Below are 26,930 nucleotides of genomic sequence, written 5' to 3' on the forward strand. Positions count from 1 at the left end.
ATTATATTGAAAATATTATAATAACTATAGTTAGATTCAAACCGAATAGAGTTTGAACTTATCAAACTCATTTTAAAGATGTTCAAATTTGATTTATTTGAGAGAAGTGAAGCTTGAATTAAGTTTTGAGCTCGATTTAATACTAAAATTATATTATTTTAATACGTATTAATCAAAATATTAATAATATCGTTTCAAGATCAGGAGATTTATGAGTTAACTACTCGAAAACTCAAACTTGAGTTTAACTAAGTTCGGTTTGAATTTAACTTTAATAATAATCATTCGAAATAATGTGGGTTAATATTATATTTTTAGTGATTAATTTCCAATTTATCAAAAAAATAATTTTATTAATATTAAGTGATTTAAATAATATTAATCATTTAATAATCCTTTAAAAATATCATTTTTTAAATTTAGTAATGTAAAAGTATTAATGATACAATCCCGAAGGGAAAAAAAAAAAAGCTTTGTCTTAAATAAATAATACTAACCTTATTTTAAAGTGAAAATATTCATTAATAAATTATTAATTTATGTGTTCTAATAAAGATAATTAATTTGTATATAAACATTTTTATTCTTTTGGCGTTGATGACGTGGCGCTTCCTTAACGGTCCTTGACAAAAGCGCCACGTCATCAACGCGGACTTGAAACAAATTACTGAGTTGTAATTAATTTGATTGAAACTTGAATCCGCGGAGTCACCAACCGGCAACCGCTATAAATGCACCTTGTCTCCCCGGCAAACGGTTTACCGTCTACTTCGGCGCCCTGAGTGAAAGGAATATACTCTTTAGGTTTTCTTCTATTTGTCAAAGCAATCCGAAACCCTACCCGTATCTTCAACGAAGTTCTTTCTTCTTTTTTTCCACTCTTTCGAATCGGTAAGTTTATCAGGTCATTCTTTGATATTTATATTAATTGATCTTGCACTTAGTATTCAGCTGTTTTCTTGCCCATCGTGGACGGTTTTCTTTTTTTCTGTAAATTTTTTTAATTTTTTTATGGAACCGTCTAGATATGTTTTTTGTGTGAACTGTAAAGAATGCTTGTTTCAACCATCTGTTTGTGTTGTTGTGGCTGTGTCTATGATGCAAAGAATCTTGTTATAGGTTCATCGAAGTCGCGAATTATTAAGCTGATTTTCTCTGTTTGAATGGTTAACTTATTTTTCCGTTTAGGTCGTTAGTAGGTTTAGTTCCTTTTATCAATCGAAATTTTATTGAATTTATACATTAAATCCTAATTTTTGTGATCCATGTCAGATGGCTGCTAAACCTCTCTCTGCAAAGGCAATTGCCCTTACAGAAAAGAAAATGGACATGACTTTAGGTATGTTATAAGCAGTGCATGTTTCCCAATATTTGTTTTCATGATTTTGCATTTGATTTATTGATTCCTCGTTGATTTGTTTTGCTTTAATTACTGTAGATGATATAATTAAAATGTCAAAGAACACTGCAGCAACTAAAGCTAAGCATCAGCGAAGGCCTCTGGTAAGAAACTACTCTGTTTGCAAGCATATTTAATCATGTGGTTTCTTGTATTGGTGTAGATTTTTTATATCTGGTTAATATCTTGGTCTATTTTATTTTCTGGCAGAACAAAAGTCAGAAAATTGTTAATGATGCTATTCAGGATAAGGCTTTAAAGGTTAGACAGTATATGGGCTCAAGATCCTCTGTGAGACAGGTATGCTAGCATAGCTTCTTCCAGTGGTATCACATAGCATGATCTGGCTTTGTAGATAAATTCTAATACCTTCTTTTCAATAAATGGTTATAGGGTGTTCTTGCTCAGAGAAGGTCAAATTTCCAGAAAAACCATTTTCCACTTGCAAATGAGGCTGCAAGGAAAGCCATAGTGGCTCCTGTCCAAAATAGAGTTTTTAATGGTAGCATGGTGGCAAATAAAATGAAAAGATCAAGGTATGAAGTCACTTTATGTAAGCTTATGTTATCAGCAAATTTTAGCTAGAAACAGTTGGAATAATTGGCTGGTATTGGCATCATTAATTGCCCATCTAATGACATGTATTATCACATTTTCAGGTAAATCTTGGTTCTATAATATCAATAGTCTCTTCCATGAGCTTTGGGTTAATTTATGTCAACTCACATTGTAGTAGAAGTTCTGATATTGCGAGTTATTTTAAGCATAGACATGCTGTTCATACGATAAAGAGTAGTATCTCTGCATAATAGTCCTCATAAGTGTGGTGTGAATAGCTCATCCCTTTGATTAAGCAGCACGTATTATTAGGCTATTGGTATTGTCTTTTGGAGATGCTATCATAGTTAGTTGGCTGTGAAAGCTACGGATCATTGGTGATGGGAAAGAAGATACCATTCACAGGGACATTGTTTAAAATGTAAAATAAGCTTGATAAATTGTGCAAGCTTTCTATTTTAGGGAGAGCTATGATTTGCAACACTTGGCAAAATGCAGGATATATTAGGTGGTTGGATACCTTGATAGATCTCCATGTCATACTTGATGTGGACAAGTTATTTTGTGGTTATACTATTGGGCATGGCATTTCAATTTATAGGTATCTTGATACTGGATTTGTGTTTTCTGAGGAGTTCTATTCATGTTGTCTTCACCTGTATTATTAATATATCCTAGGATTGTACTCCAGGAGGAATTTTTTTTACCCATGTTTCCTCCTGGTTTATCCTTTTCGCTGTAGACCTTTTTCTAAGAGGAATTTGGCGTCTTTCAGATATTTTGATGAGTTTGGAAGATAATCATGGGGGGTATGCATTACTTCATTCACCTTGTGCTATTTTTTTCTGGAGATCTGACCCTGGAAGATACTTGGTTTATTGATAGTGTCTTTATTTCTTTTCACCTGCTTCATAGGTGATTGGGTTGCCATTTGCCTTAAGATGTTGGGTTGGAACTGACAAAACTGATAAAGATGCTTAGACGAATAATAATCTGAAATCTGGTTTCTGGGTGAAACTAAGCATTTTTGTGCATTCAATAATTGTAACCAAATGGAAGAATAGTGGAGTATTATAAAAGTTAAATGCGAGCATTTTAGGTATTTAGATGTGGTAGTAGAAGTTGAGGTTCTGCTAATACAATTTGAAGCTTTTGTGGCTGGTTTGTTGCTCAGGTTGTTTACTAGATGAGTTTCCTGGGAGGAAGTTTTCCTTCTTTTGGATGCTTGTAAAATTGTTCCCTTTCATTTTCCCAATTCGCCTGTATCATGGAGGTCTTTTTCTGTTCTTTGTGATATGAAAGCATTCTCTTTTCACTGTGAAGCTTGAACACCTCAGAGCTGTGTTCTGTGATTGGAAACTTTTGAGGAACAATAGAAAAGTCTTCCCCGTTCTTGAAGTGCCTCTTTTGTCCTGGAATGATTTGTCTGATCTTTCTGTAAGTTTGATTTAATATGGGTCACAATGGTAAGACTCTCAAATATTGATAGAAGTGGATCTATATTATGTTCTGGTTTTCAAGTGATTTGAGCAATGATGATATCTTGGATGGTAGTTATTTCTCATAGCAGAGGAGGCTTCCTAATATTATATTTCTGTTTCAATTCTTCAATCAATTTTTTTATTTGCATATTCAGGGTTGGAGCTATGCCAGTCCAGAGGAAAGCTGCAAATGGGAGTTTTGTTGCTAAGGTACCATTCCATTTCACTGGGTATTGCACTTCCCAGAAAATTTACTTAAGATACATTAAACTCCAGTTCTATGATAAATAGATGCAGATAATGATTTTTCAGGAAATCTTTTTTTCTGGTTGAATGGTTACATAAGTCTGACAATGAGTGAATTTTATCATAGCCTTGGTTGTGCATGTGCTTGGCATTCTTTGGGGGGTTTTTTGGAACTATATTTTGCAGGGTTAAATTCATAGAAATGAACTTACTGTTAATCTAATTTGTGAAGTTTGACACGCTGCATCAATCTCACCTGTGCTGTTTAGATTCGAACTAGTTTAGGTTTACCATTTAATTAGGAGTTGGCAGATTTTGATGATCGCATCTTCTGTGTTCGTCAAAGCAGAAGGACAATGCAGTGCCTAAGCAGCAGAGGCTTCAAACACTGGATTCACTTTTTGCCAACATGAAGGAGCAGAGGATGAGGGTTTTTGCACATCAGACCAATGGCAGTCTTCAACGCCAGAACAACGGTGGTGTACAACATAACAGGGAAGGCCGGCCAAGGCTGCCTTGGGCAAGAGGCCGATTGGGCAACTAATGCATGCAAATAGTTGGTATTTCTTTTTAGTGCAAGGGCTGAATTCTTACCTAGCTGGTTCAAGTTGAAAAAAACTATTTTTTTCCCCCCTTTTTAATCTCATTGTCTGTGTCCTCCACATTTTGATAAAAAAATTCATGTTACCTGGTTCATCTGATCAATGTATAGCAGGTCTTTTCTTGCTTTATACTCTGTTACATAAAAAGTAACATGGATGCTGCAACCCCATCTCGGGCTCACAGATTCTAGCACCCACTATCATGTAGTTGAATTGCCCATCGAATTATGTATTAAAAAATTATTTTCCTGTATTGTATGTTATTATATTTTTTAATAAATAAAATAATAAAAAAATTTAATTAACATATTATTATTTTATAAAATATCATAAATATTTCTAAAATTTTAATATTTCTTCATATGTATAAACTATTATATCATCATCAAATTAAAAGGGTACATTGATTTATATATTTATTAAATTATATTAATTAGATATATTTTAATTTATATGGTATGATAGGATAAACATCATAAGATGGATACTGTGAATAGTAAGATATTAATAATCATACCCATTTTTATATGTAGCATGGCCAGGATTGAATTCAAATTGAGTTCGTTCAAACTCAAATTTAAGTTTAGTTTGAATAAATTTAAAATGAGTCAGTTTTATACGAGTTTGGTTAAGTTCAAATTATTTGTTAAATTTTTTAATTAAAAATTTTATTATAAAATAATATCATTTTAACAACGAAAAATTAATTAAGTAACATTTGAATCGAATTTATATTTAATTTTTATGAGTTTAATAAATTTAAACTCAATTATATATAAATTGAGTTAAATTTAAATTCAATTTAAATCTACCCATAGAGTTGCCTGGGTCATATGGAGCAATTCAACGTCAACTCATTGCTGGAGAAAACAATAATTTATCATCGTTAGCTTCAGCCTCGGGAAAAAGAACCGCTTGAATCGGCGCGGCTTGCATTGCAGGTCTTAGCATCGGCATCAGCATTCAGCAATGAAGTGAGCTGGCGGCCTTCCTAATTGCATGGATCCCCGTGTAGAACAAACCAAAAGCAATCCAAGTCAAAATATTAGAGATGCTCAAAATCACTTAATTAAATTGGTTTATCGATTTTTGGAATGGAATTAAATTTTCAGTTTAAAAAAATTATAAACTAAAACTAAATCTATTTAAAAATTAATTAATTCTAAATTAAATTAAAAATATTAATTAATCAAATCAAATTGAAAAATTGATAACGAAATAAAAAAATTAATTTTTTTATATTTTAAAACTAATATTCAAATCAATTTTTTAAATAATCTATTTTTGATTTAAAAATTAGTTTAGTTCAATTATTAGATAATTTCGAACACTCTTATTAATCATACAAGGAGAAGTTTGGTTATTATTTCTTTGCCAATTATTGCACGAAATTTAAATTATTCATTGAATTTTTATTTTTGGGCAACCAAAGACTTTATTTGTATTAATTAGATAGATAAATTCGAAATAGAATGATTGAATCTATAATTATTATATTAAATAAATTAAAGTTTCACAAATTTGTTAAGAGGTTTGAACTCAAATTTTCTCTTCGCAAATTTAATACGTAGAGCCCATTATTCATTGGATTGGATAGTGAAGTGTTACAAGAACATATCTTCAACTTGTGTGCTGTCTTCTGCTAGTTCAAGTTAGTTGTTATAAACTGTAAGTCGGTTGGCTGGGTCGGTGGAGATTCAAGGAATTATAATTTTTAAATATAAAATTATTTTTAGAAAAATAAAAAGGAGCCCACTCTTCTCCTTCCTTCCCTCCTTCCTTCCTTTTTAGTAAATTACATTATACAAGTCAACAACAGGCCGGTCTTCTTCCCCATGGTAAGCTTACATCTGTAAAAGCTTGTTTGGAATACAAGATGCAAAGAACATGCAAAAGTCAAACTTTGCGGAGAAAAAAGATTTGATTTTTTTTAACCTTGGTTGACGGTGCTCGAAAGAATAAGGCCTTTTTCCTTTTTCAAAGCTCATTGATAAAGCCAAACTATTCGATTCGTTTTTGTCCTTTTGTTTGCATTCTAAGGCGAGGCGCTTCCAGCGGCAATTGCTGGACCATTCCCGCAATCACCATTTGCACTTACGTGTACGACACATCCACCGCCGTTTCGGAATCGAAACTCACAGACACCATAAAGATAAATATTTTCTTTTAAAAAAGACCCATTATTTTAGATATTATCTAAATTTTATGCCTTTGAATAAATTCTGCATTATCTTCTCCCCTTTTTCTGCCCTTTTTCTTATCCTTTCAACACTTCATCACCCACTTTAATTTTTTAACATGTTTAGCCTATGCTTAATGTTTTGGATGCTTACAATATAACAAACAACAAACATTTGACATAGTTGCCCCAAAGGGATGGGCTTTTCAGATGGAGAGTTTGAGATCAAATCTTTCTGATGACATATGAAAACAAAAGTTTTGATTTACGTTTGATCTGTTCGAAGTGGTTGGTTTTTGAAATTTTTTACATTTTATCAATTAAAACATATTAATTAAAAGTTTTCTCGATGTCAACATGACAATTATATTGATTTTCAACTGAGTTATTGAAGTGAAATTTCAACTCAGAATCATGTCATTTGATTTGAAATATAGATTCGACCCACCCTTATTCCTTGGTGTTAGAATATATTATTTCTTATATTAGATTATCTCTTAAATATATAATTTCTTAGATTAGTAAATATTCTAAATATATGTTTTATTATAAGTATAAATTCATATATTATTCAAACAATTTAATATATTAGAAATACATTTTTTTTTTTTTTTATAGTTTAACATAGTATCAGAGTTGAGCATCTTGCTGACATTTCGATTAGGCTTGCTCATGTCTTCGTCTTCACGTGTTTGAAAAGTGGAAAGATGAATTTATTTGGTTTATTCACGTCTTCACCTATATAAAGAGAAGTTTATCATATTCACTCACACCTTCACCTATATAAAAAATAGAAAGATGAGTTTATTAGATCTACTCAAACTTGCTTTCACCTAGGTGAAATATGGAAATATAAGTTTAAAAATTCAATTAAATAAATTATTTGCTGACTTAATTTAAGGAGGTGCTAGAATATTTTTTAATATATTATTTCTTGTATTAAAATATAATTTATTAGGTTAGCAAATACTCTGAATATATGTTTTCCTTTTTTACATTATTATATATTAATTTGTATTTACTTATATAAGATATATGATAGGTATAAATTCATGTATCATTCAACTAATTGAATATACAAGACATTCAAAATTGATTCATATTTTAACACTTGGTATATTATTGTATTCAGTTCCAATTCATCTAAACGAACCCAAAATTTAAAACTGTTTGAAGTAAAACTGAAAATGAGCTGAGTCGAGCCTGAATAGGGCTTAGTTTGTTTTGGATTGGGCTTGGCTTGGGTTCATATTTGGACTCATCAAGCTCGCTCACTCACATATTTGTGATAGAGTTTATACTCGTTGTCTTGGGCTTGTGTTTGGGCTAGTCCGAGCTAAACTCATTTTGAGCCCAACACAAGCTCACTATAAATCTATTCCTATCTTTAGATAAGGTTGGAAACAATGTCGTTTGCTAAAAGTTTAAGCAAGTCATGTTTGACTTATGAGCCAAGCGATCTGAGCACGACTATAGTTTCGATTCGGGTTCAGGTTTGTTTCTGGTTATACTTTTCAACTTGTACTCAAGTTCATATTTGTTGTCTCAGGTCCATGTTCAGGCTAGTTTGAGTTAAATTTATTTTAAATTAGAATAAACTTGCTTTGAATCTAACCCTAATTTGAAGACAAGTCAATTTAAAGAAGTTGAAGGGCAAGAACTTGTAAAAAAATTATCAAATCATATGATAATATATCTTTTTGTATATTTAATTATAAATTAAAAATAAAAACTCATGGATCAAAGACATTTTTTATTGACAAAAAAGCCCTTGGCACACATGCAGTGGTAAAGGGTAATAGAGTAAACTCACTAAGCATCACCAAGCACGACAGAGCCCGAGAAAGCAGCAACTCCCCTCTCCGGTCACGTAATCTCAGCAGTTAACCTGGATTGAAGTGCACGCTTCTACCAATGAAACAGCTCCACGTGTCTGCCCTGGTTTTCCGTGAATTGATTGCCTTTCCCATTCCCATTCCGCCAAGATTTCCCTATAAATCCTCCTTTCTTTTTCTCTCTTTTATCAAGTTCAAGTCTTCTCAGCTCAACCCATCACTTCAAAATTTTGTAAAATTCTCTTTTTTTTCACTTATTTCTATTACTTCTTTTCTCTTCTTCAAGTTTCAATTTCAATTTCTGACATGTCTAAGAGCGTTTTGGTCACCGGAGGCGCCGGTTACATTGGGAGTCATACGGTGCTTCAGTTGCTGTTGGGCGGTTACAAAACTGTTGTCGTTGATAATATGTATAACTCTTCTGAAATCGCCGTCTCTAGAGTGAAGCAACTAGCCGGTAATTTCGGGAGCAATCTTACTTTTCACAAGGTTGGTTAACGCAATTGTAATTTCTTTTTCAAATTCTTTTTGGTTTTCTGTAGAACCGTTGGGAATTTTTAATCTGAAACTTCAATTTTTTAATATAATTTTTCCGCAAACTGTTTTTTTATTCGCGCCAAAAGTTTAGTTGGGATTATGTGTTTTAATTAGAGAGATAACCAGTCCATTAGTTGTTCGATGAAATTAACGAATAAACTTGCTTGCATTCAACTGATTTTATGGCTCACCCCTATAGTTAGAATAATCTATCAATTGGGTTTTTTTTTTTCTATTTTTTGATTCTGGGGTTTCTTATGATTAATTTTATAATTATTTATTGCAGAAATTAATGGTTCTGATGTTAAAAATTAATGCTTATTTGCAGTTTGATCTCCGGGACAAGCCAGCGCTGGAGAAATTGTTTTCCGAAACAAAGTACTGTCCTACTTCCCTGATAAGCTTTATCCTTCTCTGTTGTCAACTATTAGCTTTCTAGAAACTGGTTGGTTCTGTCATGTTTCCTACAAATGCGCTGTTGCCTGTATATGTTCTCTTTGTCAGTATTCTTCCCATTGCCAGCACGTTGCATGTGGATCATTGCATGATTGTCTCATCATGTTGGTCCTCATCAGAATTAGATTTTAGACAATGAAAATCAATTTTATAATACCTATGAAAAAGTAGCATGAAAAAAAATCATGATCAAACATTTTTGTTTGATTTGACTTGGTTAGATTTTAACACCTGAAAATTGTACAAGAAAAAAAATATCTACATGTGGTTGATCTTCTGTTTTGTTAGCTCAGTAATTTTTTTCTTGTTTGAATTTCAGGTTTGATGCTGTCATTCACTTTGCTGGACTGAAAGCGGTCGGGGAAAGTGTGCAGAAACCACTACTCTATTATAACAACAATCTTATGGGCACAATTATTCTTCTGGAAGTTATGGGTGCCTATGGGTGCAAAAATGTATGCTTGGCATAATATTTATCCTTACTTAATGAATCCATCATCACTTGTATAAGTTACTTTCAAGTTTCAAGTGTTTTTTCCATCAAATGCTTTCACTAAATTATCAGTGTTACGGTTTTCATGACTATTGCTCTCCTTACTGTTATGGTACCAGTAAGCTGATGTATCTTTAAAATTTGAAACATTTCAGCTGGTTTTTTCATCATCAGCTACTGTCTATGGTTGGCCAAAGAAGGTCCCATGTACGGAAGATTTCCCCCTGCAGGCAGCAAACCCTTATGGGCGCACCAAGGTATGTATCCATAACACCTAGAATGTGAATGCTTCGTAATGGTAAGCATATATGAACATTTGGCATCATTTATAAATTTGCTGCTTTAGATGTGTGGTTTGTTAAAATATTAAAATGCTTTTTTGTTTGTAAACTTTTATCATTAAGTGTCTTATATTTAACTTTTTATAAGAATCTGACCTGGTTCATGTTTCAGCTTTTCATTGAAGAGATATGCCGTGATATCCATCGTTCAGACCCTGAATGGAAGATTATATTACTAAGATACTTCAACCCTGTTGGTGCACATCCAAGTGGGGAAATTGGTGAGGATCCACGAGGAATTCCAAATAATCTTATGCCTTTTGTGCAGCAAGTTGCTGTTGGTAGGCATCCAGCCCTGACAGTTTATGGAACTGATTATTCAACCAAGGATGGCACTGGGGTATGCTTTTCAAATATGCTTTCTGTATTAATGTTTGAATTATCTGTCCATACACGGCATAAAATGCAAATTGACGATTGATTTAAATGGTCTTTCAGGTTCGGGATTACATTCATGTTATTGATTTAGCCGATGGCCACATTGCTGCATTGCAGAAGCTTGATGATCCTAGTATAGGTATGTGTTCAAATCAATACATATTTTCTGTTTAAATCTTAATTTGCCATTTGCGGAAGCTTAAGTAGATCAGGTGCTTAGTAATTCCATTCTTGTCATCAATATTTGTATTTGCTACTGAATGATGGCATATTAGATACTGAAATCAATTTTTATATTTGATATTGAATGATGGCATATTTGATATGTTAAGCATTTGAAGGGTATCTAAATACCCATGAAATTGCTTAATACACTATATGCCATAAGAATATTTTGTCACTCATTATAGTGGTGGTGTTGAGTCATCTCTTTTTTATTTTAATTACAGTTCCTTCACTAAAAGTTGCTGGCAGATTACATCTGGTTTTAGTCCTGGTTTGTTGTATTATCTAGAAATCAGATATCTTAAGGCATACATCTGGGTTGTGTCCATGGTTAATATATTGTATATATATTTTTTTGGGGCATATCTTGGTTCATGTTTGGAATTTGAATTTTGTGCCGATAAAATTTGCTTTCATTCCTCTTGAGAATATGGATTCCTCGGTTATCTTGCAGATTTTGTAGTTTTTTAATAGCACATATAGGGCTCAGTTTCTTGACTCTTCAGTGTTGTGGGAACTCTTGAATTTTGAGGTTGGTCCTGATGAGACATTTCTCTTGACAGGTTGTGATGTTTTCAACTTGGGAACTGGGAAAGGAACATCAGTTTTGGAGATGGTTGCAGCATTTGAAAAGGCCTCTGGAAAGGTTTTATATGTTCTCTAATCTTATTTTCTTAAGCTGAAGTTGAAATATGACTCTCCAGTCTTCTGATATCTTGTTTTGTACCTATTCCTTGAATTAATAAGGCATACCATTGGAAGAACCTGTATCTTATTTGGCATATTACATTATGCTGTTTTTTCCCTTAATTAATGCTTTTCATTGACTGGATGCTTCAGAAAATTCCTACTGTAATGGCTGGAAGGCGACCTGGTGATGCTGAAATTGTTTATGCATCAACAGAGAAAGCAGAACGGGAATTGAATTGGAAGTAAGTTCTAAAATCTATGCATATCTATCCTTTGTTAGGCTTTCGAATACTTGCCATGGAGAATGCTGTTCTTTGTAACATATTCAATGGCAATAATTGTGAATTGTATAATTCATATCTTTTAGGGCAAAATATGGCATTGATGAGATGTGTCGGGATCAGTGGAACTGGGCAAGCAAGAACCCTTATGGCTATGAAGCTGCTGACTCTAGTAACTGATAGTTGAGATTCATCATCGTAGTTTAACTTCAGTGTCTCTAGTTGTCATTTCTGTAAACTATATTAGCATATATACATTAGAAGATATTTAATCCGAGAATCATCTATAGAGCATCCAAGCGGTGTTGATGCTGCTGGGTTGCTTTTCTTCTGGTGTAAAAATTGCAGTAGATATGTATACTATGCAGTAAATTGTTATCCCTAAGCATATGTAGGTGCACATTAGTATCACCAATTTAAGTGAAATATTTTTCTCTCTATAATGATCAATTCGAGCTTGAATTTAAATTTGTTCGAACTGATTGGAAACGTTGTCGGTGGAATGAAAAATTCATACTTGTTCTTTAAGTTGCACTGTTAACTGTTTTTGTTGACCTCTTGCATGGATTTGTCCTATCAACTTTTACAAAGTGTTATGAAATGGCTTTGCCGATCTATTGCTCTTATATAATAAAGTTGGCCGCATAACTCCCATAATCCTACCGTGTTTATCATACTTAGGGTAAATATCAAGCCAAAATGAGTCTGAATATGGGTTGATTCGCACTTGATTCTAATTTATAATGGGTAATTTGAGTTTGAGTTTGAACTCTTTTAAGTTAATTAAAAATGTTATTAATAGGATAAATGATATCGTTGAAAGAGAAGTTGAAGTTATAGCTTGAGTTTTATATAAATCGCATCGAACATCAAGTTGAGTTGGTTTGGATCCAATACTAGTCATCTTTAAATTTGTGAATCCTAAAGGTGGATTCGAGGTTAGTTAAGTCTGAATAAAGATTGATTTAAGTTCAATTTGAATCTATAATTTCAATTCAAGTTTATTTATACTAATATACAATATTATTGGAAAATTGTTGTGTGGTGAATAGTATTGTTGGCTATGCTGATAAACAATGTTATTGAATGGTAAATAATATAATTGAAAAAATAAATGTGTCGAACTCAAATTAAACTGTCAAAGAGAAATTCTAACGTAAGTTTGACTTGTTTGAATCAAATTTAAATTCAAATTCAAGCTAATTCGGTTGGAATCCATGGACTCAAACTGCCTGAAGTGTACTGTTGGTCCGAATATCGTGGCCCCATGAAATGACCCAACAAACATTCGGTGCCCCACCCTGCACTTTGGAGGGCAACCGAACTCATCATTTCAACGGTCGAGAACAAAGAGTCAAGAATTTAAAAAACGATTTTGATCAGAAAGGTGTGTTGATTCTTTAAGCAAATTCCAAATTGTGCCGTTGGGTTTAAAATATTTGAGCAATCATGGGTGGACCATGCTTGGATTGAAACGGGTCGGGTACCATCTTCACATTTTGGTCAAGACTCAATTATGATAACGGCCATGATTCAATTTCATGCCGACACATTTTTTTATCTTATTTTTTAAATAAAGACAAAAAATAGATTAATTATGAAAATGTAAAAATTTAGAAAAAACCCTAATAATTATAATTAAATAAAAAAGTAACAATTAGAAGTATAGATAACACAAATATAATAAGACTTTATATAGAATTTATTTATTTTCCAACATAGAAGCTTATTATCACTATTTTAAAATCCATATCGGAATGGTTAGTTGAACCAATTTGATCGGACTTGGTAGTCAATTTAATCATGTCGGACAAGTCTACATGCTTGCTTTTTGTTAACTATAATATGCTTAGGTTATGTTCGATTCTTCTATTGAACTTTATCTTTGTAAGAAAATTTGATAGGGCTTTAAAAAAAGATGATTTAGTTTGATACTCTACGAGCCTTGTTTAACTATCACTTGTTTGTGTTGACCACCCGTTGGATAGGTCGAGTTTAAATTATTTTCAGATTCTCATTTGAGAAGTTGTTTCTTCTAAAGGAGATTATTAAGTTTGATTTTTTGCAAGTTTTGTCTACCTGTAACTTGTTTGTGCTAATCTTTGTTAGATAGGTCAAGTTTAAATTATTTATAGATTCTCCTTTGGAGAGTTGGTGATTTCTTTATTTTTATTTAGCAAAAATAAAAACTCAATAGTTAGAATTTCATAAAGGCCAAAAGACTATTTCCCACCCAAGTTTTAATGCAAATATAAATGTATATTTGCAGGGTTTCAAAAACCCAAATACCTATCTATTAATCAACTGCTATTAAATTTTTTTGTTAGAACTAAGGGCAAAATCGTTATTTTATTAATAATATTAAAAAATATAATTTATTTTATTTTCTCCTCCAAATTTTGAAAACTAATATTTCATCACCCATACTCAACTTTGAAAAGTAACTCACACCCCCCTTACGCCCAAATTCTTAGGGTCTGTTACAAACTCCAATGACGACGATAGTGACAGTGGCGGCCAATCGGTTTCAATGTTAACCAACCATTTCAGCCTCCCCCTTTATTGTCGCCGACAAAGCCAATGAAGCTTGAAGATGAAAAGGTTTCAGATGACAAGAATCAATCCTGTTTGTGGCTGGAGAAAAGGTCTTCATCGATGGTCATCTAGATCTGAAGTTGAATCAATAGAAAATGCGATGAATTCTCGTCGTCTAAAGCCGATTCGATGAAGCCTTTTCTTCTTTCGGCTTTGTCAGCCTTTATTTGGTGTCATCGACGATAGTAGAGGGAGACGCACAAAATGATGATTGACATCAAAATCGATTGGTTGCAATTGTTGTTGTTGTTATTGTCGTTGCCGAAGTTTACAATAAATCCTAGGAATTTGTTTAGGGGGGAGTTATTTTTCAAAGTTTAAATCAAGGGTAAAATGCTAGTTTTCAAAATCTGAAAGAAAAAAATGAAATAAAATTATATTTTATTAATATTATTGATAAAATATCAATTTTATCTTTAATTCTATCAAAACTTTAATTGCAATTAGCCCATAAATTAAAACTTGTGTGAAAAATAATCCTTTGGCCTTCATAGAATTAGATATTTATTTTCTATTAAATTAATTCACTTTTTTTCACACACACACACAACCACACACACACACACACAACACACACATATATATATATATATATATATATATATATATATATATATATATAAAAGTAGTTATATCAATTTTTTAAGCTTTATTACAAGTAGATTGAAATTTATATCAATATTTTACTTTAATAATTGTAAGTAGCAATTAAAAATTAAAATAAAAAGGCTAAAAGACTTATTTTTTATCCATCCAAGGTATAATGAAATCTTAAACTTTTATCTTTTAACTTTCAAAAATTCAAACATCCATCTATGAATTAAAATCTATTAAATTTTTTAGTTAGAGTTAAGGGTAAAATCGTTATTTAACAATAATATTTAAAAATAAAAATTTATATCATTTTATTCATTAATTTAGAAAATTAACAATTTTCCCTCAAAATTAAGTTTTAAAAAGTGATATTTTCCTCTTGCCTGAGGTTTCCAATTTTGTTGGAGAATTTTCGACCAACTATGGCCGATCTCTCTCCCTCCCAATGTCGTCTCTTCTTCTAGTGTTTAATATCGGATCAACGATATCTAAATTCAATGAAATCTAGATAAAATCTAGATACAGAGTCAAAACTTTTTGTTTGGATCTTCGTCATCTAAATGAAGTTGATTTCGTCTGAATAGATGACGATGACGGTCCAGATGAGGTCGATCTCCTCTCTGGACAATCATCATCATTGTCTAAGCAAAACCAATTTCATCTAGATGATGAAGATTCAGACAAAGAGTTTCAACTCTTTGTTTAAATTTCATCTGAATTTTATTGAATCTAGGCATTGTTAATCCGATATTGAGCACCGAAGGGAGAGACAACACTGGGAGGGAGAAAATTCATTGACAAAATTGAAAATCTTAAGTAGAGGAAAAATGTCACTTTTCAAAATTTAATTTTAAAAGAAATTATTAATTTTTTAAATTAAGAAAATAAAATAATATAAACTTTAAATATTATTGTTAAATAATAATTTTACTTTTAACTCTTATTAAAAAATTTAATAATTTTAATTTATGATTGAATATTTAGGTTTTTAAAAATTTCGTTGGGTGGGACTAAGTCTTTGGCCAAAAAAAAAATTAGTTGAAGATATGGAGGCCTAACATGTTACTAAGCAACGAAAATCTCGTGACTCGTGAGACGAGAATCTTGTAAGGGTAACCGGCTCTGTAGCTCCACTGTGGTATTAGCCAGTCACCGGTTCAGCTCTTTTCGTTTCAGTACAAAAACGCCAAACCAACGCACAAGAAAACGCGTTTTATTTACATTTCCACCACCACCCCTTTTTTTTCAAAATTCAAAATTCGAAATTTCTGTGTCTTTCGATATCGTGACGGCTAAGCTGATTAAATCTCAGATCTCGCCGTTTACTCTCCCGAGTTTTCAGATCCAGTCGATGATCTGAATCTGACGTCTATCTTCTACCGCAGTTAAGCTTTCTGCAATGGAGAACTTGATTACTTTGGTTAACAAAATTCAGAGAGCTTGTACGGCTCTTGGTGACTATGGAGAAAATAGTGCGTTGCCAACTCTTTGGGACTCTCTGCCGGCGATTGCCGTTGTCGGTGGACAGGTCAGCTTTATACTTTTTTTTTGAAAAATTATTTTAACTGTTCTATTATGTCGAGCTTTAGGTTTTTTTTTTTGGTTTGATCTGAGCTGTGCTTTGTTCAACAGAGTTCAGGAAAGTCTTCGGTGTTGGAGAGCATTGTCGGCAAGGACTTTTTACCTCGTGGATCTGGTAATATAAATGAAGATTTTGATACTTGTGATGATGCTTAACTTACTGTGTTTATTTATTTATATATGAATTGAGTAACATTTGTAAAATATGTAGGGATTGTTACGCGGCGTCCTCTGGTTTTGCAGCTTCATAAAAGCGAGGAAGGATCGAGAGAATATGCTGAATTTCTTCACCTCCCTAGAAAACGATTCACTGATTTTGGTACAAATTCTTGTTTTCTTATGAACATTTGATCGTGTTTTTAGACTTGATCAGTAGTTGTCAGTTTTGTTTAGACTTTGGTGCAATTTTTTATTCTATTTCTCATGTTAATTGGGGCTATAATTAATTTCTGTAGCGGCTGTGAGGAAGGAGATACAAGATGAGACTGATCGAGAGACTGGCCGTAGCAAGCAAATTTCTAGTGTGCCAATTCATCTGAGCATTTATTCTCCTAATGGTAATTATTGTGCTACGTTGTTTAAGCATTGTTTTTAGTCTCTTTAGTGCAGTCTCAGTATTGGGTTTGATTTTATGAAGCCTTATTTTTGGGCTTTTAGCTTCATTTAAGGTTATACACTCGGTTAAATGTCCGTCAAACATATGTTTCTTTTAACCCCAAAGTGGGGGCTTGAATGGTATGACGTTTGATGTCTAAATATTTGTGCTTTTTTGAACTTTGACAGTTGTCAACTTGACTTTGATTGATCTTCCTGGACTCACAAAAGTTGCAATTGGTAAGTTTAATGATTTTTTGGATATTGTACTTGAATCCTGCACTTTCATGCATTCTTCATGTTTAGTAGCCTTATGAAAATATAAGAGAAGAGATGAAATCTAAGAACCCCATTAGCAGTTGTAAACTTTAATATCTACTTTCCTTTCCTCAATGAAGTCACAAAAATTGTCAGCTTAGCTTAAGTAAGTGCTATTTCCTAAGTAGTTTGGTTTGCTACATAAAATATCTTTTCTTGTTCTGTGCCATGCAGGATCATATTTTATGTTGTTTTTTATAATGGAAAATTGAAAAGAGCCTTAATCCTCATTATGCTCCATATTATATAGTATTAAAAGATTGTCTTTGATAAATACAGAGGGTCAACCAGACAGTATTGTGCAAGATATTGAGAATATGGTTCGCTCCTACATAGAGAAGGTAATTACATTCCAGACTGGAATTATGTTGTATGCTTTGGAATACTAATTAACCTGGATGAAAATTTTACTTCTGTTGAGATGATTTATTTCTTAGCTAATATTGTTGAAATTAAGTTATGACTGTTCTAGGAGAAAAAGCTAATTATCTTTTCTGTATCTTTTACACAGCCAAACTGTATAATTCTTGCAATTTCACCAGCCAACCAAGATCTTGCCACATCTGATGCAATCAAAATCTCCCGAGAGGTAGACCCTACAGGTAATTTTTATATTTCTTTCTAGGAAGCTACAGCCTTTGTTTTTATTTGTGCCAAATATTTGCAGATTTCTGACTTCTGAGTATGTTTATGTCTAGCTAAGAAAAAAAAATCCTGTAAATGCTCAAAAAATTTGCAAGTCTTATTGTTATCTGCCATCATTAGTGAAATTTATTAAATCTTTAACCTGAACTTAAATGTTGATGCTTTTTCACAGTGTTTGTTGCAGATGATCCTTAGTACTTTATTCATCTTTTGTAATTATTTCAGGTGACAGGACCATTGGGGTCCTTACAAAGATTGATCTTATGGACAAGGGTACTGATGCTGTTGATGTAAGTCAGATTAATTTCTTTTCCACTGGCATTTAGTGATTAGTACTAGTTTCTACTTAACATCTTATTTTCCCATGTAAAACCGTCTTTAATGATACATGAATGTTTTTCTTGTTTGATATTGGTATAACAGGATCTAAATTGTCACTGATGCTCCACTTCAACTGTAAAAATATCTATTAAATGAGCATTTGTATAATCATTATTGCAGCTGGCTCATGTGATGCTGAAATAGCTGAACTCGTTTTAATTTCCTCCTTCTCCTCCACCTGACTTCCACTGTCTTCAAGTCATCTAAAGTGTTTTTCTTTTTGGTTTGTCTGATATTAAAAGGAGATAAATGTTGCCCTGCGATTACAGTTTTATTGTTTGAAATGCACCTATCTGCCCAGGATTGTGTCAACATTCTATTTATCATGCTGTGATGTTATAGTTTACATATAAAAGCATTAAATGCCTTTTGCATTATCACCTCCTGAGTTATATTTTGGCTTGTTTAGATATTGGAAGGAAAATCATATCGGCTAAAATTCCCATGGGTGGGTGTTGTGAATCGCTCCCAAGCGGATATCAATAAGAATGTTGACATGATTGCAGCTCGGCGTAGAGAGCGTGACTATTTTTCTAATACCCCTGAGTACAAGCACCTTGCACACAGAATGGGTTCTGAGCATCTAGCAAAGATGCTTTCAAAGGTAGACAAATGACATTCTGAGATTTTAATAATGTTTTGGTTGGATACAATTGAAATGTTTGTTTTGTTCTACACATTTGCTTCAGTAATAATAACTCTAAAGGATTGTGGTTATATCTCAGCATTTGGAAACTGTAATCAAGTCCCGAATCCCAGGCATCCAGTCGCTTATTAACAAAACAATTGCAGAGCTAGAAAGTGAATTGAGTCGCCTTGGAAAGCCAATAGCTGCTGATGCAGGAGTAAGTGAACATTTCTTGTTTTGTTTTTGGCAACTTCATTTTAAAGTGTTTCTCAATTATAAAATCTGCTGTGATCACTGATGATAGATGCATATGACATGTAGGGAAAGCTATATATGATCATGGAGATTTGTCGTCTTTTTGATCAAATATACAAGGAGCATCTTGATGGAGTGTATGCATATTACTTTGTTCTTTTCACCTTAATTCTTACTGGCTTCACGCTTTATTCCTTTTATAGTTGATCAATTCACTGGTCAAAAAGTTTCTTTTATTCATTATTTTGTTTTTTTCCACAGGCGTCCTGGTGGTGACAAAATTTACTATGTTTTTGATAACCAGCTTCCTGCTGCTCTTAAAAGGTTGCAATTTGACAAGCAACTTTCAATGGACAATATCAGGAAGCTTATTACTGAAGCTGATGGGTATCAACCTCATTTAATAGCTCCTGAACAAGGATACCGTCGGTTGATTGAGTCTACCTTGGTTACTATCAGAGGTCCAGCTGAGGCATCTGTTGATGCGGTATGCATGAAAATTTAGGAATAGCCTTTTCAGTGTTCAACTTGGCATCAGTGAAGGTTTTTGATCTGTATATATGTTCTGTCCCACCTCATTATCTCCCTCTTGATTTTTGTGTGTATCAATTTTAATGGTATGATGACAAATTTAGAGTTATCATGCTATATATGTTCTGTCCCACCTCATTATCTCCCTCTTGATTTTTGTGTGTATCAATTTTTAATGTCTACTTCTATAGCTATTATCAACTTTAGATTTCAATTTAATCATTCTTTTCCTGTAGACAAATGAAGGATCATGTAGAGTACTTTTAATGATGTTGTCATGCTTTTGATTTGACTACAAGTCCATTTTGTTATATTTACATGGAATTTTTGTGCTAAATTGGTTGTAATTCGAATCTGGTGGACTGAATAATGTTGATTTGCTGTCACTATGAAACACAAAATGAGTTTTAGTGTTAATAATATGGTTAACATCTAGAGTATCTGTCAGTTTTTCCTTTTAGCATGTGTGGGAGTATTCATTTTTTCTTTCTTCTGTGGATATGTAAGACCTTCAAATACTAAAGCCTCCATTATTTAGGTTCATATTGATAGTAGTAGCTGACTTTTCAACTAGATATTGCATTGAATTTCATAGAAAGCTTTCATTGGGAAAATTATGGGGAATTATGAATTTTCATTTTAAGTTGAGAGAACATCAGTTGTTCTATGCTTGCTGGCTGAGTATTAAGCTGGAGGTTGGGTAAACTACAAATAGTTGTGCTGAATTTGAATTTCTAATGTTGTTGACTTTGCTTTTTAATTTCTGAACCAGTGGTACACTGCATTGTTCAAACTTTAAGTAGGTTAATTTGGTTTATCCAAATTCCAGGTTCATGCTCTATTGAAGGAACTGGTTCACAAGGCTATTAGTGAGACTGCAGTAAGTTCCTGCAATGCTTTTTCCTACTGTTTCCATCATATTTTTCTTCTTCATCCTAGTATTTTTCAAAGACTCCTTAAACTATATGTTCTCATAATGTTTAAATATATGCCAAATTTATTTGGACCTGTGTAAAGTTGACTTAATAAATTTATCTTGCATAGTTACATACTCTGAACATCTTGTAGAAGGATATGTTTTCCCTTTAAAACAGCAGCTAGAACTTTAGACTCGAGACTTTAATGCATTAAAACAAATTGCAAAACCCTAACCATTTATGCTTTCAGTTTCTAACAGAATTAGTTTGAAGCATTGTATGAATGCTTGGTGTTTGTGTTCGGTGTTCTGAAGAGTTGTTATGAGTCATTTCCTTGATGCTTTTAAGTTCTATAGAAGACTCTAGATGCTTTTTATCATCCATTTGTTTTACATTGGGTGGATAAATTCTGAGAGTTGAGGAGTTAAACTGATATAAAAACATTTTTTGCTTGATTCAGGAGTTAAAGCAGTATCCTGCTCTGAGAGTTGAGGTTGGAAATGCAGCTATTGAGTCGCTAGAGAGAATGAGGGAGATGAGCAAGAAAGCAGCACTTCAGCTTGTTGATATGGAGTGTAGTTATCTGACTGTTGATTTCTTCAGAAAGCTTCCTCAGGATGCTGAGAAAGGTGGCAATCCAACACTTTCAATTTTTGATAGATACAATGATTCTTATCTGCGGCGAATTGGTAAGTTCTATGTGGACAAATCTAAACTGGGCATTTATCTTTTTCTCTCTCTTCTAGTATCTTTTATCTGGCAATTGAAGAATGAAGTTGCCATAATAGGAAATCCACCACTGATCTTGGGCACACTTTTCTTTGTATATGAACAGGAACAACAGTTTTGTCTTACGTCAATATGGTCTGTGCAACTCTGCGAAACTCCGTTCCCAAATCAATTGTTTATTGTCAAGTACGGGAGGCTAAACGAAGCCTGCTTGACCATTTCTTCACCGAGTTGGGTGCAATGGAGGTGAGATATATCCCTTTAACTGACATTACTTCCAATTTTCTGGCAAAAATTCCGATTCTTGACTGAGTAAACGACTGACGTTATTTATTCTGAAAATTTGTGCAGCAAAAGCGATTGTCATCACTACTGAACGAGGATCCGGCCGTCATGGAGCGACGCAGTAGCCTTGCAAAGAGGCTGGAGTTATACAAGGCTGCTCAGGCAGAAATTGATGCAGTTGCTTGGTCAAAGTAGTAAGTTGGCAACATCTTTGGGACCCTTGAGCTCACAAAATTTGGCTTGACGACGTTGTCATTTTTTCATTTATGACAAGATACTGCTAGGGAGAGGAGGTGGTAGGTGGTGTATTTGATTGTATTTCTATTGGGTGATATTACATGTTGTTTTGACATGCTACACTTACATAATATCTTCATTATAATGTTCAAAACTTGGCTTAAATTTTGTAATACAAATGCCTAAATATATTATGATTTATGAAAATATAATATTTATGTATAAAGAGAGCTTTGATGCAACGTAAAAATGCCAAAGTTTTATTTGTTTATGCCTTCGAATGGATATCTAAGATTAACATCAAAAGAAATCTGAATCACTAGAGCTGTTGGTTTAGCGTAGAGTTGTAAATAAGTCAAGTCATTAATGTGAATGTGCTGAGTTGGAGTCGTGAATATGTTGATTTGGACGCAATTTGATTGATGATGCGTTGAGTCTTAGCTCGAGCGATTTGATTATCACCAAATCGATCCTAAGTTTAAGTGGATTAATTATTGTCGGAACGAGTTTGAGATTGTTGTTATGAATGTAAAGATAAGTGATAAATATAAAAATTATTAGATTTAACTATATTATTTTTTTAATCAACTTGAACTTACAACATTCTAATTTGTTAAAACTCGGATTGAGTCAAGTATAAGTTAAAAAATAGTCAACTCGGTTGGGAGGGATTGTAACCAAGTTCGGGGCTTTGAGTTATATTGAAAAATTAGACATGCTAGAATGTTATTTTCTTTATGCCTCAACCATGGTTTAAAGTCGTATCGGATTGGTTAGTCCAACTAGTTGGATTATCACTAGTTAGTAAACATGGTTTAATTCGTTTGAAAATCAATTTTAAAGTTATAATCGATTAGATTAAATAATATAAACGATTAAACTAAACAAAAAATCGATTTGCCCAATCCAAAACTTTATTTAATAATTTGAGTATGTATATTTTAAATTAAATCTATTTAGATAATAAAATAATTTAAATTATATATAATAATAAATAATATAAAATATTATAAATATTAATTTTATATAATTAATTCATCGAATCACTAATCAAATGATCGAATTATTGGTTGAATTGGGCCTTCCAGTCTATCAGATTGAAGTCCAATCCGGTTTTGAAATATCCGGGCCATGGACATCACCAATCTTGGACAAGCAAAGACCTACCTTAGCACTTAAGAGTGAGTGGACATAACAAACGTCGTCGTTTCACTTGTCGCTCCTTTTAGCGGCTATTGATTGAATATTGAATTTCGAGTCGACTACTACTGCTAGTTCTGTTGGACGAAGATTGACGAAGACATTATAACAGTCTGATACCGACCACACTTTTTTCTTTTGGTAATTGTACAGAAACTTATACCGACGACTTCGCTTGCATTTATTCAAGACATTTCATGCTCGCCATAGTGTAGATCTGGTAAACCTCATAATAAGTCCAGGTACATTTTCTCTACAATCAAGTTATTCATCTGAGATTTTACTTTTTCGGAATTAGATTTCTGTTTGTTCTTTAGTTGCAGTTATGATTCCACAGATCATGATCTCAGTTTCTTTGTATGATCCGGTGAAACGGCTCGATTGCTTTTGATTCATGTTTATGATTTTTAGAATATAAGTTAAGAGTACATCATGTGAAAGGATGATTTAAAATATTGAGAAATATATACTCTGCTTATACTGTTTTTTACCGGCACTAAATGATTCTCACTAGAGTACAAAGTGAACAGACAATTTTGAAATACTTATTTTAGGGTCAGCCATTAACTGGTTGCGTTTGTTATGATGCAAAACTTAGAAAGTTCTTTTGGCTTTGATATAGCTTAGAGTTGATTTTGCTTGATCTGAAAAAAAAAAAAAAAAAAAAAAAAAAAAAAAATAAAGAAAGTGGAAAAATCATGGAATTTGGTTTTCTTTAAATTTGGTTTGCTTGTTTATGTTCACTGGCTATGAAGTAAAGTACTTAGAAATTCTGGATGGAACGTTTATGTGCAGTGGCTAAGCAGTAGTCTCTATAAATAATTAAATTTTTTTTTTCCAATCAAAATTGAATTGATAGTGCCGAGGAAATGGTATGGCTAACTTAGAGATGCTTAGGATTTATTAGGTTTGCCAAGTGATTCTGTCGAAAATGTCTGTAAATTTGTTTAGAAACATAAGAGATTAAAGTTATTGATTTGGTCGAATGTGGTGTTTGTTAAATAGCTACTTCTAGATGATCCTGTACAAGTCTATTGTGATACCGACTTTTGATGTAGTGCATTTCCTGGAGATGGTCTATGAAACAGTTTGAGAATTTTAAAAATTGCGTGTTCTAAGAAATCCATGCTTCATCATAGCCAATATGTGGAGTAAAAATGTAAATTATTGAGCTATGCTGTTACTCTGAAGAGTCCTCTTATGTCTTATGTTTAGAATTCTGATTGATTGCTTATATCAGGCCCAACTTTCCTGGTGCATACAGAACTGGTTTTACTGATATCAAGAGGAAAGGACAAAAAGAATATATGGTGTAATGGCCTCCGAGAGAGAAGATTTTAGTCTTTCAGGGCCTTTACACTTGACTCATATTGATTGGTAAGACCTTCTATGAATTATGATCTACACACAAACTTAATCATCCAAGCCATCGATCCAAATTTGTGAAATCTTTTTCCACATGAAATTTTCTATGTTATTTACTTTGCTACAATGTGAAGCTTCATTGAACTTGAGTTGTGAAGATAAACAAACCCAGATTGTGGAGGAATCCTTATTAGTTGAATCTTCAGACTCTATATCCTTGGATTTTTATATTAATTTTTTGAACTTTTTGTTATGTGCCATCTCATGCAGGACAAATGACCATCACCGAAGGTCTGTAGCAGCTTGTTTGGTTCAGGGTGTGTACGTTTCAGAGCGAGATCGTCAGCAGCAGCGTCATGGATCTCAAGCTCTTGCAACCCCTTGGTGGGAGTTTTTCCATTTTCAATTGTTCCGTCAGCTTAAAGATGATGTTGATTCTACAATCTTTGGTGCCATTTATGAATTCAAACCTCCAGCGTCACACTGTAACTTGTCAACAGCTGGAACTCCTCGCTATGTCATTGCCTTCCGAGGGACCTTGACCAAACCAGACTCTTTTATGCGGGATCTTGAGTTGGACCTCCATGTAATCCAAAATGGACTCCACCAAACATCTCGTTTTGAAATTGCTATGCAAGCTGTCAGAAACATGGTTGCTTCTGTGGGAAATTCAAATGTCTGGTTGGCTGGCCATTCACTTGGGTCAGCCATGGCAATGCTTGCTGGGAAGACCATGGCCAAGACAGGTGTTTTACTTGAAGCTTTTCTCTTTAATCCACCATTCCTTTCGGCCCCAATTGAGAGAATTAAAAATAAGAAAGTGAAACATGGGCTTCGAATAGCAGGCAGTGTTATTACAGCTGGACTTGCTCTTGCTGTAAATGCAAAGAAAAAACAACATAATACTCGGTCTGCGATTGAGGAGCCATTTACTGCACTATCTGCTTGGGTCCCTCGTCTATTCGTGAACCCAGCCGACCACATCAGCTCAGAATATGTTGGATATTTTGAACATAGGAAGAAGATGGAGGAGATTGGAGCAGGAGATATTGAAAGGTTAGCAACTCAACACTCCCTTGGGGCTCTTTTTATGAATGTAATGGGAAAGGAGTCACAGCCTCTACACCTCATTGCATCAGCAATTCTGACAGTCAATGCAACTCCTTCACAAGATTTCAAACAGGCTCATGGAATTCACCAGTGGTGGAAACCTGACATGCACTTGCAGTCCAAGTTCTACAAATACAAATAGTTTGGTGAGTTTTTGTAATTCCTTGTCTTGATTTATCTCTTGTTGTATGCCATTTGTAGATTATTTGATTGGTGCCGATTGGATTTTGGAACTTAGACCCCTGGCTTTTTTAACTAGAAATTTAAGCCAATTATTCTTAACACGGTTGTCAGGTCTCGGGTTTTTGAGATTTGTCCTTAGTAGGCAAGTCAATATAAAAATAGAAACTAAGAATGCCTTTAGATCTTTTGTTACTTAGAGTGAAAGGTTTGCATAGAATATTATTAAGTGTAAATTATTATTATATTTGATAAAATTTGATAAAAGTTAATAAGTGTAAATAATTATTATATTTGGTTATAAATAATAAAATATTATTTTATTTAAACCTCTTTAGGTATAATTATTTTAAAATATTTTTTATTATTTATTATAATAATTGAAAATGAGAATATTTTTGTTTTAAAAAATTTTTGAGTAATGATATACAATTATAATAAAATCAAAATTATTTTGATAATTTTTTAATACCTAGAGTAAATATGGAAATCACATTATTTTTTATATTATATGTCGTATTACTATTAATAATAGAAAATTATCGAAATTTTTTATTATTGATAAACTAAATAAGGTAATACTAATAATAAAATATAAATTACTAAAATAATTTTTTATTTTTACAAACCAAATGATTCCTTATTGTTTTACTTCATTTCTGATAATCCGTTTCCTTTAATAATATTTTTGAATATTTTTTAATGCTCTTATCACCCTTTCGACTTCAAATCAACTCCTCTTTTCTTTAATAAAGTTTTCAAATACTTTTTTTTTTTTGATAATGTTATCATTAATTCAAACTCAAGTAATTATAATTTAAATTTGTAATAAAAAAGAGAACAGTGGAATAAAAATTCAACTAAAAAAACAACTTCGTTCCCTCTCTATCACTGAAAGTGAAAAAAATAGAGCAAAGCTCGAATCTGAAGGCAGTGGGCATTGAATGATAATCCGGGTCGGCTGCTTCGCTAACCAGTCTCTGTGGTCCTGGACTTGACCTGTCCCGACTTGCTCCCACAAACCCACCGGTCACTGTCTCCGCCAAATCAATGGCCATTATATTTATCATTATAATTGCAGCAT

The 26,930-nt window shown here is 32.9% G+C and overlaps 4 protein-coding genes across 4 annotated transcripts; all 4 read left to right on the plus strand.

The window, feature by feature from the left end:
- The first annotated feature begins 660 nt into the window (after positions 1-660).
- On the plus strand, positions 661-4,415 carry LOC123204664. Its single transcript, XM_044621445.1, has 7 exons — positions 661-891; positions 1,273-1,339; positions 1,439-1,503; positions 1,610-1,699; positions 1,793-1,935; positions 3,594-3,648; positions 4,034-4,415. Exons 2-7 carry the CDS (start codon positions 1,273-1,275, stop codon positions 4,226-4,228), a joined length of 615 nt encoding a protein of 204 aa, XP_044477380.1. The 5' UTR covers positions 661-891; the 3' UTR covers positions 4,229-4,415.
- A 4,064-nt stretch (positions 4,416-8,479) lies between these two features.
- On the plus strand, positions 8,480-12,169 carry LOC123204904 (UDP-glucose 4-epimerase GEPI48-like). Its single transcript, XM_044621707.1, has 9 exons — positions 8,480-8,789; positions 9,166-9,215; positions 9,613-9,748; positions 9,942-10,043; positions 10,240-10,467; positions 10,566-10,644; positions 11,294-11,376; positions 11,571-11,662; positions 11,788-12,169. Exons 1-9 carry the CDS (start codon positions 8,607-8,609, stop codon positions 11,879-11,881), a joined length of 1,047 nt encoding a protein of 348 aa, XP_044477642.1. The 5' UTR covers positions 8,480-8,606; the 3' UTR covers positions 11,882-12,169.
- A 3,930-nt stretch (positions 12,170-16,099) lies between these two features.
- Positions 16,100-22,198, plus strand: LOC123204568 (dynamin-related protein 5A). Its single transcript, XM_044621299.1, has 16 exons — positions 16,100-16,418; positions 16,523-16,586; positions 16,683-16,790; positions 16,927-17,028; positions 17,255-17,305; positions 17,663-17,724; positions 17,895-17,985; positions 18,254-18,318; positions 18,819-19,013; positions 19,135-19,254; positions 19,359-19,429; positions 19,554-19,779; positions 20,653-20,703; positions 21,201-21,429; positions 21,576-21,715; positions 21,821-22,198. The coding sequence occupies exons 1-16, from the start codon at positions 16,290-16,292 to the stop codon at positions 21,947-21,949; spliced, it is 1,833 nt and encodes a 610-aa protein (XP_044477234.1). The 5' UTR covers positions 16,100-16,289; the 3' UTR covers positions 21,950-22,198.
- A 1,059-nt stretch (positions 22,199-23,257) lies between these two features.
- On the plus strand, positions 23,258-25,948 carry LOC123203871 (GDSL esterase/lipase At4g10955-like). The gene is made up of 3 exons (XM_044620335.1): positions 23,258-23,433; positions 24,432-24,568; positions 24,827-25,948. The coding sequence occupies exons 2-3, from the start codon at positions 24,507-24,509 to the stop codon at positions 25,806-25,808; spliced, it is 1,044 nt and encodes a 347-aa protein (XP_044476270.1). The 5' UTR covers positions 23,258-23,433; positions 24,432-24,506; the 3' UTR covers positions 25,809-25,948.
- Positions 25,949-26,930: the final 982 nt, after the last annotated feature.

This window comes from Mangifera indica, chromosome 20 (genome assembly GCF_011075055.1).
Source record: "Mangifera indica cultivar Alphonso chromosome 20, CATAS_Mindica_2.1, whole genome shotgun sequence".
Taxonomy (NCBI): Eukaryota; Viridiplantae; Streptophyta; class Magnoliopsida; order Sapindales; family Anacardiaceae; genus Mangifera; species Mangifera indica.